Source organism: Toxotes jaculatrix, chromosome 11, assembly GCF_017976425.1.
Source record: "Toxotes jaculatrix isolate fToxJac2 chromosome 11, fToxJac2.pri, whole genome shotgun sequence".
Lineage (NCBI taxonomy): Eukaryota > Metazoa > Chordata > Actinopteri > Toxotidae > Toxotes > Toxotes jaculatrix.
This window is the reverse complement of record NC_054404.1, coordinates 13984452-14004039: the sequence shown is the minus strand read 5'-3', so window position 1 is coordinate 14004039 and position 19588 is coordinate 13984452. Positions and strand designations below refer to the sequence as shown.

The following is a 19588-nucleotide window of genomic DNA, read 5'->3' as shown; positions in this document are numbered from 1 at the left end:
GTAGGTTTTGATAATCTTAGCACATAGTGGGTTAATAACACCTTAGTAGTTGTGTTGCATCAAAGAAATTAAGATATTTGATATTCAAAAGTAGTAACAAGGAAATTTTCCCTGGCTTTGATTTGATCTTTGATTTTATTTTTTAAATTCTGTTGTTTCATTTTCCCCTTTCCCTTATTCTTTATAACTCTTTAACATTTATGCAAACAGTAGAAATGCACAGTTTTGAAACATATTTAAGTGAACTGTACAACTGAATATATATTGTATACACATATATCAATGATTCTGATTTATTTAATTGCTAATTAATTTAAATTCTGTACTGCAGGCATTTGTAGCCCCTGACTTCCAAAATCTGAGAATGCCAGCCTGCAAAGATATGCTGGTGTTTGCCGCACTCTTTGTCTTCTTGGAATTGGCCCAATGTCAAAAGTTGCCAAGTAAGTTTGCATTTTTTCATACTTAATTGGGGACTACAGCACATTTCCTGCTACATAGAAATAAAACTAACACTGGATTGTAACACATAAAATATGCTGGTTCTGTACAGTTGCCCAAAGGTTAAATTAAATGTTAAATGTGCTGCTGCTATCTCTGCAAAAACACTCCTGTTTAAGAGATTTCTAATCTCAGTCAGCAGTTTCCTGGTTAAGTAAATTTATTATACAATTTTTATTATATCTTTTACAACAATCACATATATATTTTATCTTTTACCATCTTTAACCTGTACTACAGCACCATGACCAGTAGGTGTCAGTGTTTGTCAGTTCATAGTCCATTATTTGTCTCCACAGCAGGCGACCCAGTATCGTATTTCCTGCTCTCACTGCCTATGTAGACACACAGAGGTGAGAGGGTCATGCTGGGGTTAAGCTGTGTGCATGAACCTTTGAAGCCCTGAAACAGAGTCTCCCTGTTACCATAAATAAACCAGTTAACACAATGTTTTTTTTCTACCTGTGGTGTCGTGCCCACAGATAAAGCTGTCTGTCAGTAGAAATAGTACTGTATATGTATGCAGTTTTCTGTCATGACAGTAAGTGATTTGAGAGAAAAAAAAAAATCTCTGCACACTTTACCTAAAATCAAAGGAACAATTTGTTAACATGCTGCAGTAGCAGGTATCATATGTCTGTTTCAGAATCTTTCACCAGCTTTCATCCAGACATTTTACCCTCATGGGACACACCAGAGCTGATCTCATTCAAACTGCAGTGCAGATCGTCCAGTGTATAGAAATCAGTAGCCAGTTCTACTAATAAAAGTAAATATACAGGCACTTCATGTTAATGGGTTTAATAAATGACCTCATTGTACCTGTGAAGAGATGGCACTATTAATGACAATGAGTAATGCAACTATTTACAAAATCAGTGATATAAGCACTGACATCAGATTTAAAAGTAGTCCAGCACCTCTGATGCTGAAACAGTATGGTGCCAAACTAAGCTCAGTGTTTGTGCTGTGAGGTTTTGATCTCCTGGAGGAGTTTCGTGTGCCTGAGTCGAGAGGAGTGAGGAGGGTGGATGGCTCTCAACCTGAGGCGGTGGCCTACCGCGTCAATCCCTCCATCCATCTACGCAAGACCATGAGGTACAGTGCCAGACTCCGTGAGTCTAGTTAATAGCTCAAGAGAGCTGGAAAATGATTAAAGAGTAACTGAAAAACTTTTTTTTGATGACTTCTAGTGCTTTAACCTCTCACTTGGCTACAGTGATGTAGAAGTGTACTCCATGGTGTGTCAGTACACAGTGACATCACTGTTTGGTACAGTTACAGGTGCAATTAAGTACACTACTGTACACACCCAAACACACTCATCAGTGGTGCAGCATGTGGTGAAATAGACTTGAAACTTTCAAGCCTGGTGCTAAGTTACTCTTTAAAGGGTAACTTAACACCAGGTTGAAAAGCAGTGTTGCACCTGTAACCCCACCCAGCTATGATGTCACAGGGTCCTGTGACATGTACATCACTGTACATCACTGCAGCGAGGTGAGAAGTTGAAGCCCTGGAGTTCAGCAAAAACTAAGTTTTTAGGGAGTGTTAAGTTGCACTTTATTAGGCCCTTATCTGTTGGCTTTAATAGCACGTCCACATGCACAAGGTACATATCTTGAAAGTAAATCTATAATTATTCACAATTGGAAAATAGCAATAACGCTTCAATAGCATAAATATATTTCCTTATCTTAATACGTTAGGTTTCTCAAACATACAGTGATTTGACTCTCTTTGCTTCACAATGAATGCAAGGTTTAGTGCTTTTAGTGCTTTGATCATATTAAATAAATGTAGAATGGTCATCTCCTAAATAGAGCATTTTCACAAAAAGTTACAAAGAAATGGGGATATTCAAACTCTCGCCCCAACTCATATGCTAATGTGGAATTTAAGCATGAAGTTAAAGTCTCTCTGTTTCAACTTATGCACATTCTTCTAAAATAAAACCCTTATGTTCCCACAAAAGCCCTTAATTGTTACTTTGTGAAGAAAGCAGCCTCTGTATGATGTTATCCAGCTCTCTAAACCCCACTCTTGTGCCACAGTGATGTGTATCCAGATGGACTTCCCTCCGACTACTCTGTCATTGCGACGTTCAAAGTGACCAAGGACACTGCCAAGAAATCCTGGAACTTGTGGCAGGTCAGCGACCCTGAAGGACGAGAGCAAGTGGGCCTGCGTTTCCAGGGTGACACGCGCTCTTTGGACTTCTTCTACACTGGCCCCCATGGGAGCCAGATGCTGAGGACTTTCCATGGAGTGGAAAAACTGTTTGATGGAGAGTGGCACAAGTTGGCACTGAGTGTGAAGGGCAGGCAGGTGAAGCTGCTGATAGACTGTGAAGAGGTCAGTGTGGAGTCCATTGATGAGTCAAGGCCTGTCATCCGCCTAGGGTACACCTCCATTGTCAAGCGTGCTGCAGGAGATCGTTCTGTCGCTGTATGTTGACAATTTGGATTTTTATATATATGTATAAAGTTATATTTCAGCTTCCCTTGACTTGGATTACAACTTTAACAACTTTCATATTATCTCCTTTCTCTTTCCAGGTGGACCTCCAGCAGATGGAGGTGTCCTGTGACCCAGAGCAGGCTTATTCAGAGGGCTGTTGTGAGCTCTCCAGTGTGGTGAGTCACATATGATTCAACATTGCTTCACTTCCTCTGTTACAGATATGTGTGGAATTTCAAATCGATCTCTTTGTCTGTCCATGGCAGTGTGGAGGGTATGCAGAGATTGGTCTGACGGCTGGAAGAGCGCCATGCAAATGTATGCATGGACAACCAGGCATTCAGGGACCTCCAGGGCCAAAGGTGAACGTATATATATACATATATACATATATATATATATATATATATATATATATATATATATATATATATATATATATATATATATATATATATATATATATATATATATATATATATACAGTGAAAGCTGGTGGAACACATTGATAGTACAAGTTGAGTCTGTGCTGACATATTTTTTATTCCTCTGCAGGGTCACATAGGTCTTCCAGGGGAAGCCGGAGACTCAGGAAGACAAGGAAACTGGGTAAATAAATGTGCATTCTCAGTCGTGCAAATATCAAACCTCATGTCACACTGGATGCGTGTTCTCGTGTGTTTACATGGTTTATTCTTAGCATGAGCAGCATCGTCTTTCTCTTGATGGGCAATAAAGAGTTAAACTGAATTGTGACATTGTAAAACTTTCATTTGTGAGACAGCAGTGAAGCTGTGGAAAATGGCAGTAGAAGTACATCTGAGACACGACAGGATGGAAACAGATCTGGAAACAGAAGCGCTTAGCAATAGTAAACACAGGGGCTCCTTTCATATTTTGAAAACTCACGTCCGCTTTGCAAAAGATTTAGGGACGAGGCCAAGATAAACACGAAGCAATACGGATGTGATAATAAATTTGTTTTTGCAGTTCTGAAATAGCCATTTGCATCTTAAAACACAGGACCTGCTCGTTTAGAATATAGGATTTAACTCAAACTGGCTAAAGATCACAGGATTTGTAATAGCTTTGCTTTTCCATTTGGAAGAAGCTGAGCCAAATGTAATGAATCCCACACACACAGGAAAACCAGGCAGTTGAGCCATAACCATACCCTCCAAGTGTCTGGTAATGAGTGGCATTAGTATTGTGTGAAATTTGTCAGATGTTTTGTTTCTTAAACGTTTTTATTTTTGTGGATAAGGCTAATTAATGCCCCACAGGATGACCAAATTGTGAGAAAAAGAAAAGGTTTGAGAAAATAATAATGAACACAGTATTCTGCTGCAGGAGCCAGTTACACACGGATCAGTGAATGAACAAATACACTCACATTTGTATCCTTCAGGGAGCCGCAGACGTGATTATTTCCACTTTAAATTTATGACTTGTTAATCTCTTTGATGCTTAGCGGTTACTGTTATGTTGGATCTCAGATCTTAGAGTCTTCTCCAAACAGTCCAGAGAACACGTATTTGAAGCGGGAAGATGTTTTTCATACATGTACGATGGTTTGGTATTTAACATGCTCCTTTGCACTTAAGGAAATTCCCCCAATCCCTGAGCACACACAAATGTACGCCTGTAGAGCGACATATATTCAGAGCACATTTCCAGAGCTACAGTACATGCTACATAATCACGTCCTGATCTGCAGCTGTAGCTCATCTGGGAATAAACATCTGTCTTGTGTAACTTGTTAGATTTTTGGCTTCCTGCCAGCTTGTGAATCACAGAGCCCCAACATGTTTATCTCCTCCCCTGCTGGCATCCAAGGAGGGCATTTCCTGGCACAGATATATGAACTGTCCATCTCAGGTGGTGGGTGGTCCTTTTCTCTTCAGGGCTATACCCGCCATAGCAGCGTTGTAAAGTTCACGGTCATGCCTCTCGCCGCACTGTCGGCCATCTCTGAGGTTAGCGTCCGCACAGCTGACTCTGCTCAAAAACAGTGTTAAGTGAGATGGTCAAATAAACTGACAACACAAAGGCATCCTGGCCCAGTTTAATCTGTTTGTTGACTCAGTGAAACACAGCCAACTGGAAAACACTTGTCCCTCTACTACCGAGGAAGTCAGCATCTGTGCAAACAATACTGGTCCATTTTGTTGTATTAATGACTAATGTTTCCAAAATCCTGCTGACAAGGCGAGAGAGTATATTTTCCGCTTATGTGACTAATGTGAGTGTGTCTGAAAGTAATAGCATATTCACATTTTGAACTTAATTATAGTCATTTTGTCATACAATGGCTTGCGATGGAAAAAAATTGTGAGACAGTTCTTGCTGAGAGAGCCAGTAATTGTCTCTGTAAAAATGAAACTACAGGAGATGGTTAAGTTAGCATAAAGACTGGAGACATGGGAAAACAGCTGGCTTGGCTCACCAACCCCCACTGAGCTTACACTGTCTTTTTCACACGTTTGTTTTGTACAGTTTAAACAAATGAAATCTGTGTCCGTTAGTGTTGCTCTTTAAGATAGCTATTTCCCTGGTTCCAGTCTGTGAGTTAGATGAGAATTGATACCACTTTTGTGTTTGTCTGTCAAATATGAATCTACAGCCAGCAACTTGTTAGCTTAGCACAAAGACTAGAAATAAAGTGAAACAGTTAGCCTGGCCCTTTCTAAAAAAGTAAGTGCAGCTCTTTTTGTCCACCTAGGAATATTATAATTATCATTTAATATGTAATGTGAGATACTGTAGTGCCAGCGTGGTGCCGAGTTTTTTTCCATATGGCCTAGAGGTGAAAACAAATTCTTCCAGCTCTGATGGTATGGTCAATAAAGTGAAGTGAGGCTACAGCCCTAAAGTTCATGAATCAACACGTTACATCTCATTTGTTTACTGTGTACAAAAACTGAAGTGCAAAGACCAGAATTTAAGTTTTACACAGATTATGTGCTGGACTTTTGCTGGCTCAGGGGCACTGACTTGCTGCAGTCTTGTCGTCCCCCTTCATATATTCCTTTGGTAATGTTGTTCTGCAGTTTTTGTGCAGCTCAAACAAATGATGTAACATGTTAGTTAGTGCGCTTCAGAGGTGCGGTTAGGTGGACACAAATATCTTTGGACAGAGCCAGGTGAGCTGTTCCCCAATTTCCTGTCTTTGTGCAAACCTAAGCAAAGCTATGCTCTGATGGCCTGAGCTTTATATTTACCACACTGACTGCAGAAAAATAAACAGCTGCTTTCTGGGTGTTCATTTAAGGAGAAAATGCTGTCATGCCTTAGCAGTTTCTCTGTCTGATGCATCCAAAGCTTAATCTCTCAGACGTCATTAGTGAATTTCTCTCAGTGGAAACAGTCCCTATAACATTCACATTTTATGCTCCATTTCAGAAGTTGGTCAATTCGCTAACAAATAGCTTAAGCTTAAGTCTTGCTTGTGATTAAGTCTGACGTATTTTGCAGGGGATCAGGGGAAACACAGGAGACTACGGCAACATTGGCGAGACAGGCCCAAAGGTAAGATCAGCCTTTATATGCTCTTGTCAGGGCTTACACTTTGGTCTGGCTTGTTCTCAAACACATTAATGAAACTTTATACACACGTCCTCAGGGTGAAAAAGGAATCAAAGGCGAGAAAGGAATGAGAGGACTCAGGGGCCAAGTGGTAATTTATCACGCTCAGATTTGTCATTTTTACTCTGAAATGTTGCAAATGTGCTTTAATGAGATGCTGTATTTACAGGGAGACAGAGGTCCTAAGGGGCTGAAAGGATTAAAAGGGGCAGCAGGCTTCAAGGTAAACATCTCTGCTGGGTTATGGTTTTAATTAGACCTGTTTAATTAGGCAGCCAGTTAATTAAGTTACAGACTTTTCATTGGGTTTCTGTGCAGTATGTTGTTGAAGTTTTACAGTTTCATAGATAACTCAGGGGGTTTAATGTTGACATTTTGACTGTAATTACAGGGGGTTCGTGGGCCACCTGGAGACATTGGAGAGACTGGGAAACCAGGAGAAGTCGTAAGTTAACCTTTCAGACTCAGCGGTAAGCCGTTTTGCAAGTGATTATGTAATTACTGTATTACTAACATTTTGGCCTCCTTGAAGGGCTCTAAAGGTGAAAGAGGATATGAAGGGATTCCCGGGTTTCAAGGAATTAAGGTATTCAGATTTCCTCCTTTCTCTGTCTTTTTTTTCCTTTAATATATATATATATATATATATATATATATATATATATATATATATATATATATATATATATATATATATATATATCGATATTGTGAATTATCTCCATCCTGCTTTTCTTTTTAGGGAGAAAAAGGGACTTCTGGTGCAAAGGGGCGTCCTGGGACCAAAGGAAAGCAGGTGGGTTGTCCTGGGATTCCCTGTTCCATAATCCATAATAACTTTCTTAATTCTGTGTCTCCTACCTTCAAATCCCCTCATGTGAGCGTGGAGAGCCTGTAAATCTTTTTTAATGTGGTAAAACACTGGAATACAGCTTTGTTTTTGGCTTTTGTGCCGTCTCCATAAACAATGTTAGTTCATGTGGCTGGATTTTGGCTGAGATCTGAGGGCCTGAACTATATCAACATGAGCTGATGAGTCACTGAAAGAAGGGCCTCAACGGCAACGATAACCTACTCTATTATATATGTTGCCAACTGAATCAAATGTGTTGCATATAATGTAAAATCTGAACTTCTGTTGCTTCAAATGATTATTTGACAGGGCATTGTGGGAGATCCTGGAGAGAGGGGAGCTCCTGGAGAGAAGGGGAAGCCTGTATGTATAAGACAATGACATGGAAAATATATGTCCCTTCTGATTTTGTTTGATTTACAAACAAGATTTCAAAATGCTTCATTTTGAATTTTGGTGGCTACGTTTTTTTGTCTGAAAACTAGGGGATCCAAGGACCTGTGGGCAGAGCTGGCACAATAGGGCAGAAGGTAATTCACTGCCGACACACCCAGCGCCTCAGCTGAGTACTCACTTACACTCCCAAAATTACTTGTCTCTTCTATAATAATGATAGCGTCTCCCTAGGGTATTATTGGAGATCCGGGTCTACCTGGCAGAGATGGCGATCCAGGAATAGAGGTATAATAATCTGCTTATAATGACACCTTCATGTTGAATTTTGGAAGCAGTGCACTATTATTATAAGTGCCATCTGTTTCTCACAGGCTTATCAAGGACCACAAGGTCTTAGTGGAAAACTTGGACAAAGTGGAACAAAGGTAACTCACTGATCGTGACTCGTTTGGTTTTGTAAATAAATGTAAAAATGAGTTGTCTTTGGCAGATTAATTCATTGCCATTTGTGTATTTTACAGGGGGAGAAAGGCACCCTGGGGCCAGCAGGAGAAATGGGTCCCCAAGGCCGAACTGTAAGACACTTTTTCAGGCATTTCAGTCACTGAAGACAAGCACATAATGCATTTTGAACGTAAAGTAGTTTGCCATCTTAAAGGAAAATGACAAAGAATAAAGCATTCCCTTAGGTCGGTTTTATAAATGTTTTATTCTCAAGGGACCAAGAGGTTACAAGGGTTCTGCAGGGAAGCCAGGAAGACCTGGATTTATCGGCCCACCTGGACCTACTGTAAGTGCTCCAGATGAATTTTCTAAACTATTCCAAACACTAGTTCATTTTCTTCAAGCCATTAAACCATGTCATCTCTTCACAGGGACACGTGGGTGTGCCTGGAAAACCTGGGCCCAAGGTAATACATCCTCATCCGTTACCCATTACAGATATAAAATGAAAGCAAAATTATTATTTAATGGCACAATTACTTTAGCTATTCAAGGATAATTTACTGGGTCAGTGAGCCACTTAAAATTTAGGATTTGCAGATGGGTTCTCTTCTGGAAACCAGGTTTTATCACTAGACTTTTGGAACTTTATTTTTCGGTAACTATTAAAGGTCAAATGAGATACTAGTCAGCCTTTTTAATGAGCTTATCAAACTCATAATAAACCAGCACAAAGAGGCACAATAAACAGTTCAGAGTTCAGAGACTGCCCTTCGGGGCATGTTGGCTCAATCTGTCCTATTCTCCCCATCTGGACAGGAGGTCACAGCCCGTGCTGAACTCCCCCTCCGGACCAGTTACTGGTGTGCACAGAACTCTTTATGATTAAAGAGGCAGATTCTCCTGCAGAAACCTCTTTTCAGCTGTTTATGTTTTTGTGGTATGCTGTAGAACAAACAAATCTCATAGCAAAAAAACCCCCAAAAACTAAACAAACAAAAAAAAAAAAAAAAAACCCATCAATTTGGAGTAGAAATCTGGCACTGGTCTGTTTTAAAATGAAATAATGGTTAATGTTAATTCTAAAAATAAATAAAAGTCAAATCATTCTAAAGATGTGGTGCAATCAGAAATGTTTACATTTGGTTGTTGACACATAAATATTCCACATTATCAAAGAGTCTGAGATATTTAATATAGACTTGGTTGGGAAAAAAAAGTTGAAGAAGTACGGATAAGAAACTGTGTTTCATGTATAGATACTGAAATATTTGCTCCATCCCTGATTCTCATACCCTTTGGGTGGTCCCAATGTCCAGTGACCTGTGTGGACGACCCAAAAGGAGATTAGGGTTTGGAATTGTGCATGTGATTATAAATGAACCAGATGATAGAGTAGAATAGAGTTAATGCAAGAGAAGTGTTTAATTTGCTGAACACAGAGTGGACAAGAGTGTGACCCAACTACACCAAATGATTTGACTGATACCGCTCATCAACAGATTTGGTGTAACAGATCCACACTGGGAAACACTGGTTGAACATGAGCCCTTGGAGTAAAAGTGGTATTAAAGTATTACTCCAAGTATTCAGACTTAATTTGTATGGAGGGATCAGTTTGTAATCAGCCTGGATTAATGATGATTGCAATCGATTCCAACACTGAGCCAAACTCACTAGATGAACAAAGCATCAAAATGTAGATTTTGTTGGATAATCCATTTCTTAAAAATGAATAAACAAATCGAATCAAACATCAAATATATAGCACTTCAATCTGTTTATTAAACAGTGAAGATACCAATAAACTCAATATGTGGTACACTGACTACTAACAATTTTAAAGCCCCTATGTTTAGGATTTGAAAATGTCCACCTTTCACAACTTCTGGTGGTATTGTCATGTGCATACACAAAAATGCAGGGGAAATCCTCTGTGCAGAGGTATAATGCAAATCACTAATAAAGAAGGGACATGCTGCATACCAGACGTTGGTAAAAATCTCTAAAATTACTGTAAGCATGGCTGCCTTCATTTGTTAGGTGTTCTAGTTCACCAGTGAAGGAAAACTCTGTATATTCATAGAACAGATCACCTATGAAATACTGATACAGCAAATATTTGCAAGTTTCTCAACACTGTTCATTTTTCATTTGCCCTGTGCAGGGTGACACAGGAATCCACGGAATCCAAGGAGGTAAAGGTGCACAGGTACTGCCTTAAATATTTCATCATCTTTGTTTGTCTCTTATATCCTCGTCATGTTTTTTTTCTTAACATGAATTTGTTCTTCCTTTTTAAGGGCCAAAAAGGAGTCAAGGGCCCAGAAGGAAAGGTGAGCTGTGATTCTGTAATTGACAAACATAACACTTTGTTTTTTCATGTAAAGATGGTGTCACCAAGAGTGATAATAACACATACTACCACTCAAAAAAATCTCGGTACTCCTTGTTTACTTCACTGAAAGACTAGCCTGTAGGTATTGCTCAACTGATTTGACAGACAGTTTAAAAATACTTTTAATGGCAGTTATGTATCAAGGACAGATACAACTACCATCATACCACTGCTCACAATCAGTCCAACAACTGATTTTATTAAAAGATAAATCATAACCTGCTGGCTGTGATGAGTTGGGTCTCTGAAGAGAGCAGTCATGCAAGTTTGTGTTTCCTGTTTCTATGATATTCCTTCCAGACCGTCAATACTTTATTGGTCAGAAAATGCTACATTCATCCCAGTCTTTCTTTGCAAACTGAATAATCTGAAAAATCTGATATCAATCCATCAGCTATCATTCCAAACATATTTTAGGCATCTGTAGATGTGATAGAAACACCCACAATTGAGAAGACAATTGCAAGTGAATCTTTTCCCAAGTGTTCTCTACCAGTTTGGATTTTTGTTTTACATGAACATTTCCAGCCTGTCTCTACCTTCAGATATTATACTTCCATTGCAGATTTTGTATATTCACACATTTTAGTTTTTCATTTTATTACGTTCACATTTTAAAAATTTACTTGCATGCTTTGCTGTTTCTGCTGCTTGCTAGTTTGCTTGAGAGTCTACATTAACCTGTTAGTTACAGTGTTTATTTGTTACTATTCATATTAATCTCAAGCTGTTGTTGTTTTTCCATGAAATCTGTGTCCATGCACAACTGATTTCTCATTGTACTCTGATGGATGCACTGGCTGTGTCTTGAATCCAGTCCTGCTCATATTGTTAACGTGTTCTGTAGGTTGGAGACAGGGGGGAGCAGGGTCCCCAGGGGGGAAGGGGGAAGCGCGGCCCAGCAGGCCCACCTGGACGTTCAGGTCCCGTTGGAGTCAAGGGGGTTCGAGGTGAAGGAGGACCAGATGGCTTTCAGGGGCCTCCAGGCCCACCAGTAAGTAAATTCCAAGCCTCTTTGTTTTTTTTTTTTTGTTTTTTTTTTGGGCTGATATGGAAAACTTTACAGCGCTACAGTATAGACTAGTACTTCATGTAATCGTGATGAAAAACACTGCTCTCAGTCTGTTTGGCTTTAACTTCATCTATCTGTGAATGATGGCACAGAAACAGCAGAATAATCATTTGCACCAGTGGTTACACTGACTGGCACACACACTGTGTTTGGTAACAACTTTAGTGTCAAAAACACATTTAAACAGTTTCTCATTAGCCTGTAGTTAGTAGTGACTCACAGTAAGGGTTTCATTTAGTGTGGCTATAAATCCATAATGAGCCTCAGCAAATATTGTTGGCTTCATTTGTTCACTGCATTTCCTCTGAGAGGCAGCCACTGCTTCAGCGTGCTCTGTCCTGTAATGTTCCATATTACATGTCCCACAGTTGGGTCGCCTCCAGTGATGGATGTGGTAATGATTTGTCACACAGGGCCCGACCCTCCCTGCTCAACACGTGATTGAGGTTTGTCAGAAAGTGGTACTGGAGCAGATGTCCACCTTTGCCAACTCAGTGAAGAGGACGTGTGCTGCAGTTTGTCCTCTTTATGGAGATGTGCCCATGGGTGCCCCTGGTCCCCCCGGACAGAAGGGACCCCCTGGACCCCCTGTGAGTTTTCTTTTTTTTTTTACACTTTTCATTGTTTAAAATCAGCCCACATCAACACTCTAAGGGCTGTTTTGTTTTTTTTTAATAAAATCATTACTTTATGTATCCTCTTACCTCCTGCAGACCTTTAGCTGCCAGAGCTCAACACATTCTCCATACATTGTTCACTTTTGTCTCCCTGGCTGAGTAAAATGCAAACACATTGCAAGGGTCTGGACTGGACTAAAAGAGCTGAAGTATTTGGCAGAAAAGCTTGGAATGAAAACATTACGATTTTCCACGTCTCTATGAGGACAAATAAGGAGTCACAGACTAGACACTTGGTCTGTGTTGAATAGTTTTTGGAGAGTATCAAGGCTATCCTTGGATTGGAAAGGCTTTTCCACATTATTATACAGTGTAGAACCAATTCATGTTCCACAACTTCTTTAATCACAATGACTCTCAGGCTGATAAATGCTCTTGAAGTCATTACTATATAAAAATATTCCACTATATTAGATTATGGCCAGTGAGCCTCATGTTGTGGCATTTAAAGCCAAACCAAGAATAGTGATGTACCATTTCTGTGCAACATAGTATTGAATGATCACCCAGAAAAATCTTTTCAGGCTTTTTTTTTTTTTTTTTTTTTTTTTTTTTGTTACAGAGTTTGTCAGAGGTGAATGGAACCTTAATTCACAACTTGAACAGAAAAAGAAAAAAATATTGCAAGGTTTATACTGAAAACACACAAAAGATTAATGGTGTATTTTTCCTATTGATGATGTTGTCAGGGTGACTCTGGTAATGATGGTGCTGATGGAGAAGTGGGCCAACAGGGATTCTACGGAGAAGCTGGAGAACCAGGCCGACAGGGAGAAACAGGTGTGGAAAACAAAACCTGACAGATCATATTTATGAATATGATTAATTACAAACTATTACAAACTGTTCACCAGAGCTTGTTTTAGAAAGAGAGAACCAGTGGTGGAAAAAGAATTCAGATCCTTCACTTGAACCTGCATTAACTAATTTATTTGGCCACTTAGGGGCAGGATGACAAGCTATAAACACATCATATATCACATATTATCACCTTTTAAAATTGACTGGGCAAACGTGTTGGCAAACTGTTGCTCGTTAACACATCCAGCAGACGTGGAGCAACATTATCATTCATTTGGGATCTTGTTTCTGTCTACCTAAAAATTTTATTTACTGGGGAACATGTTGTGATCACTTTATGTACTTACTCACTGTGGCATGGAGTTTCAAAGATGTGGGCATTTGCCAGACATTGAGAGTCTCACAAAAGATCTTATCATGCTGAATTATGGGAAGTGTAGTTTCCTGGACTTTTGAAGCTGGACCCATTAGTGGACTAACAGTCAGCATAAGTTTACCTTTGCTGCGTCAAACTTGAAATCTGTCTCCACAGGTCTCCTAGCTTCATTGAAGTACAATATAAAAGTAGAAGTACATAAGTATTATTTTCAAAACTCATAAAAAGTAAAAGTAAATGTTGTGCAGAATGGCCCTATTCAATGTGTGATGTTATCCTACATTTTTATAATTTACATATATAATTTTTACATTAACCTGCATTTTAATTTCTTTATACACTGTTGGGTAATTTAATCTTCAACCTCATATCATATAAGCTCATCATGTTTTATATAAAAAATCTTGATACAAATGAAAGTACAATATTTCCCTCTGAAATAAAGTGAAGTAAAAATATGAATATGTAATGAAGATACTTTGCACCAGTGGAAAGAACATGTGTGACCACCTGTGTTCGTGGACCACACTGTATGAAACAGCTGAATCAAATGCTGTACAGCAGCGCTGTAAAACTCAGAGACTAACATGTATATTCTCGGCTCTAATTTATGGTCAGTGGCCTGAACATGATGTCACGCTCATGCTCCATTTCCGTGCCAAGCCAATGAAATTGAAGAATATTTACAAGGTGTTTTAAACATTTATTTAACAATGATCTCAATAACACATATGGTCTTTAATCAACATGAACGGCATGTTCTTGAGTAGAGCGTACTCCTGAGGGAATAGCATTTCAGCCTGTCTGCTGTCATTTCTGCTAAGAGAAAAAGTGTGTGTGTTGTGTGTGTGTGTGTGTGTCTGGTTTCCAGGTGACAGAGGAGAACAAGGTGATAAAGGAGCCAAGGGTTATGGCCTACCTGGCTACACTGGAGATCAGGGACCACAGGGTAATTTTATCATCCAGAATTTAATGTTGTTTGATGGTTTGTTTAAAATGAGGCATTAGTCGATGTCCATATCTGGGCCTGTGCAACATTTTACAAACTATATTCAGCTGAGTCTGGGCTTCAAATCCCAGGAAGGGGAGGGGGTGTTACTGTAAAGGCAGTGTGTTACTTGCCAAAAACGAAATGATTTTTCTCTGTTAGTGCTCTGTTCTTGGAATCTGTGAAACCTTGGTCTTACTCATCTGACTGAGGAGACTGGGTAGTCTGAAGCTTAAGCAACATTTCTGCCTCGATTGCAGGTCAGCGTGGACGTCCTGGTAGAGCCTTCAATGGCCAGCCAGGGAAACAGGGTGAGAGGGGACATGTAGGCCGACCTGGACTCAGGGGCCACCCGGGTCTCAGAGGCCCCCCAGGTGTCTGTGTTGCTTCTGGGTGTCCTCAGTTCAACACCACCAGTGGGACACCTCAGCCAGCACCGCGGAGGCTGAGGAATCGCCCATAGAGGAACAAAGTGACAGTGAATTGAATTATTGAGCTCAAAGGAGGAAAACATGATAGATTGTTGTTAATATGTGTTTGTTTAAATAAATAGAAATTTTCATGTAAATATGCAACTGAAACCTGAACTACTGGGAACAAAGACGAACACCTGTGTGATTTGAAGGAGAGTGATAAAATCTATTTGTATAAAAAGACCATCTTCATTTGATAGTTTTATTTTAACTGACCTCAGTCTGAGTTGTTTTTAAACACCTATTCTTTATAATAAAAATCCAAAAATGATATATTTTTTAGACTATTGTGTGCAGGCCTGATTTAGGTTCATGATCACAGTTACGGTATATCTGGCATGGAATTAGAGAGTCAGTATCATTATTAGTGCAAACGCAGCAAGGAAAAAAAAGCAGTAATGTTTGAAGAACAGAAGAACATAATAGAATTTACATAATATTCTATATAAAATGTGTATAGAGAGTTTATGCACCACATTTTGATTGGAAAACATAAGACAAACTTTTTAAAACCATTTAAAACCATTAACAGATTATTAGAGAGCAGCTCAAAGCTGTCTTTTTTTTAGATATATATATTTCTCATATATATACTCAAGTATTTTATTACAAGCACTATAAATTTATTTTAATTAGGAATTCTGTCATAACTTGGGTGTTACACAATTCAGATATTGTTGTGTTTAGAGAATAATGTCATTCATAAATCCCCTAAACGTAGGATTGATTGAAAACTTGATAACTTAGCTGCCCGCCAGGAGTAGAATAAAACAGACAGCAATACATCCTGTTTCTGGGCTATGAGCCAATTGCAGTGCAGCAGTCACATTCTGTAATGTAGTGTCAAATGATGCATACTTGCACCAAAAGACTTTTTCCCATTTATAATATAATATTGTGGAAGGGTTGTAAAAGCTGAATTCATTTTGCTGCGTGCCACAAAGACCCCAAAAGACAAGATGACGCCGCGTGTGAACAGATTTGAATCCTTTCAGTACAATAAAATTCAATAACAAGTGTAGAAGAACTGTATCAGTGCTTATTTTCCTGCCATTCACTTGTGGGGTGAGCCAACAGGAAATTAGAAAATAATACTGAATCTTTTATAACACCCAATACTGGCCGCAGATCCCTGGATTTTGAGACTGGGAGTGCGATGGTGTGCTGTAATAGAATCAGGGAATGTACCTTTAAGTATTTTTATTTCACAGAAACAAGAATTTTCCGCATACCACCCCAAGTGCAATGTTTGGACATCCTATCTATAAGGATTTCTGGTAATTATGTTTCATTGGACTACAGTGATTATAAATGAGTTTAGCTGTCAACGGGAAAACTAATGACCTCTGACTTGGGCTTACTGTTTTTTGCAGGAGTTGTTATAGTGATGAGACTGGCACAAACAGCATTGTTTCCCACATGGCCTGTGTGGATGTTTCAGCTGAAAAACTGCAGGTCAAGGGGAATGGAGACTCTGAATAGCTTGAGGGTATGAGGTGCCACGCCTGTCTATTCTGTATGTGCTATTCTGTATGAGCTGTGCCATGGGCGGACTCCCTGTCTGGGGGCATTTCCCTGCTTTGTCATCTACGTTTGCTGGGAAAGGCTCCAGCCATTCTTTAGAATTGAAAGGACATAATGAGTTGAGAAAAAAAAAATAATGGAGTGTTTTCCGCAGCTCAAATCTGAGGGAGAAACGCTTTTAAAGCGAGAAATACACTGGGAGCTCTGCGTGTGGCTCCTCTCAGTGTCTTTCCTGGCTCGCATTTATTTCCTCTGAGAAGCCCATTGACTGCAAACCGTCATCCGCCACCCCTTTGCAGCATCATGTGTGCCATGCTGCTCTGTTTTGTTCCATCAAAGGATGCTATAGCCACATCTGTCATGGAAACTATTACCAATAATCCTCTCAAAGTTTCTCCCTGGGCTCAACCACTTGCTTCAGACATGCTCACTATTTATCTCTGTGGCAAACCATAGAAGTGATCATGATAAATATGGCTTAATGCATGTGAGCTGATTAAAACAACCCAGTCCTACATCGCTTCAAAGTGATGGCACAGAATCAGAGGTTCTTAGACAGAGAGGTTTTATGTTGTCCTCAGGCAGTTATTTAAAATGTTTCAGAGCAACTGCCAGACACTGTAAACTTTAGTTGATGCAAGTAATGATCCAAAAGTGTTCTTGCGTTTCTTTAACTAACTAGATTTCATTAACTATATTGACTTTTTTTACCACATTCACACAATTTTAACATACTGGCAGACTGACATGCTGCTGGGTGGGCAGATGACAAACTTTTCTATGGTCAATTTGCCTCCTCGTTATTTGTATGGCAGTTTTATCATGTATGCCAGCCCACTGCATATTTATTTAAAGCATTTGATTCTTTTAGCTTATTAACAGACTTCAAACTTATTTCACCCTCAAGGACAGGAGACTGGATTTTTTTCTGTGGGGTTGAGTTTTGTTAAAATCTGTTAAAAGTCCTTCATTCATCTTGTCTGAGGCTGTAGAGTCATATCGTGGGAGCAGTTATTAACTTGCAGTTATGAATAGCCAAATGGAAAAGAGGCTTTTAACTGATTTCAGAGCGTCTTTGATCTGTCTTTTTCCCATATGACTGCCTAAAGGCAAATTTGTTATCAAAAAGAAATTCGTAGTCACCAGTTAAGTGGATTTGCTGTCAACATTTAAAGCTCTTTAGCTGACTTTACTTATTTGTCTGTCTGTCTGTGGATGGTAGTTGAGATCAAAATGAAGGCTGAGTTTGAAGATGGGCGTGGTCTGACCCATGAATACTGAGTACTCATGTAATACTGTGGTAGTGACTGCGGAGTACTCATGGGCTGGACCGTCAACATGTTGACTGGCATCATGGTTCGTCTGATTGCAAGATGGTCTCTTGTTATAGCTGTCATGTTGTTCTAAGCAGCGCATTTTCTTTTATATCTTTGAATTGCATAATTTATCTAGACAAATGATTTCACCTGCTTCCACACAGTTATCAGTCAGCTATGACTAATTAGCGAGTTACAAACAGATGTTACCTGGTTACAAGATAGTTTAATTTACTTGATTGTAATGATTTATTTTAATGACATCAGATTTGCTGCTTTTCTTTTTGACACAGTTTAATGTATGACAATTAAAACAGTCTGTTGTGTTCTCTTGACATAGGCATAATTCAGTCAAAGATAATTTATCAATTATTTATTAACAATTATGTATTCATCCACTTGGTATTGATAAGATCACCGTTAAATGCAATCAGCGTCACATTTCCAGATATGACCACAGTTCAGTTACTGTATATTGATCGACGTGCAGGCCTCTGAAGTGGCTTCTTGTAGGAAAACACAGATTTTCTGCCCCGGGTGTGCACCTCCTATTGGTTACAAACCAGAGACCAGTCTATTGAGACTCATGATTACTCAGCATTGGAAAGTCTAGTCTCACCAGCAGGTTGGCCACTCCCAGGCTCCAAACACCAACTTAGTATTTGCCTGTGTATTCCACCAGAGTGTGCTGAGGCTCAGGGTCAACCAGGCCGTCATCGGGGAAACCACTGCAGCTCAGTCTGAGCATAAGATCACATCTGATAACATCTTTAGCACCAGCTGTCACATGAAATTTATGTTTCATCGCAGGGATGTTTGATGTTTGATGAGTTTTGTTTGCATGCGGGGGATGAAACGAGCAGTGGTGGAGAAACATGTTCTCACTAAGTGAAAGTCAAGCCAAACCTCACTGCAAAATACCATGTTTTAAGTGAAGTTCCAGCATTTAAAAATAAATGTAAATAAGTATTTGAAACTACAGTACTTGTTATGGAGAATGGCCGCTTTCAGATATATTTTATCATTAGTATACTGTATTTTACAGTATTAGATTATTATTGCTGATGCATTAACATGCAGTCAGCACATTAATGCTTTAGCTTGTCAGTATTTTATATACTTTTTGGTGCATGATTTTATATGATGATCATGTATGTAAAATCTTGATATGTAATAGTAGTAGTACACTGTTGAAGAAATATAGTATATAAGTATAAATTGTCAGAACATTAAAAGTGCAAAGTAAAAATACCTCAAAGTCGCATTTAAGTACAGTACTTGAGCAAATATACTTTTCACTCCTGGATATAAGCTTGATGAAAATTTCACATAAAGAACAAAAACACAAATTCAAACTTGATTGGCTGTAAATAAGAAGCTTATAATGAATTGGAAGTGTAATAATTAATGTAATGACAATATGAGTTTTTTGTCATTCATTCATCTCCTGACCACTGACCATTACTGCTAAATATTATATAATCCTCTGTACTGCACTATCTTTAGCAACACAGCCTGCTTTTTATTTGAAACTAAATATAGTAGTGCTGTACAGTCCTCGGTACAGTGCTCGGTACACTATCAGGCTTTTTGGAGACTGAAAACACTGAAGCTCTTGTTCGTTGATGCAGAGCAGACTGCCACTGAGTACAAACATGATAAAACTTGTTAGAGTGGATCAAACTGAGATCTGCCTGCTATGATAGGAGATTCAGCTCTGCATT

At 39.1% G+C, this 19588-nt stretch overlaps 1 protein-coding gene across 1 annotated transcript; it reads left to right on the top strand.

Moving 5' to 3' along the window:
* Nucleotides 1-364: 364 nt before the first annotated feature.
* Nucleotides 365-15289, top strand: zmp:0000000760 (collagen alpha-1(IX) chain). Its single transcript, XM_041050085.1, has 26 exons — nt 365-443; nt 1476-1599; nt 2556-2949; nt 3060-3137; nt 3228-3323; nt 3517-3570; nt 6436-6489; nt 6584-6637; nt 6716-6769; nt 6938-6991; nt 7079-7132; nt 7289-7342; nt 7709-7762; nt 7885-7929; nt 8027-8080; nt 8167-8220; nt 8317-8370; nt 8514-8585; nt 8671-8706; nt 10407-10451; nt 10543-10575; nt 11485-11631; nt 12123-12299; nt 13076-13166; nt 14435-14512; nt 14812-15289. The coding sequence occupies exons 1-26, from the start codon at nt 365-367 to the stop codon at nt 15012-15014; spliced, it is 2292 nt and encodes a 763-aa protein (XP_040906019.1). The 3' UTR covers nt 15015-15289.
* Nucleotides 15290-19588: the final 4299 nt, after the last annotated feature.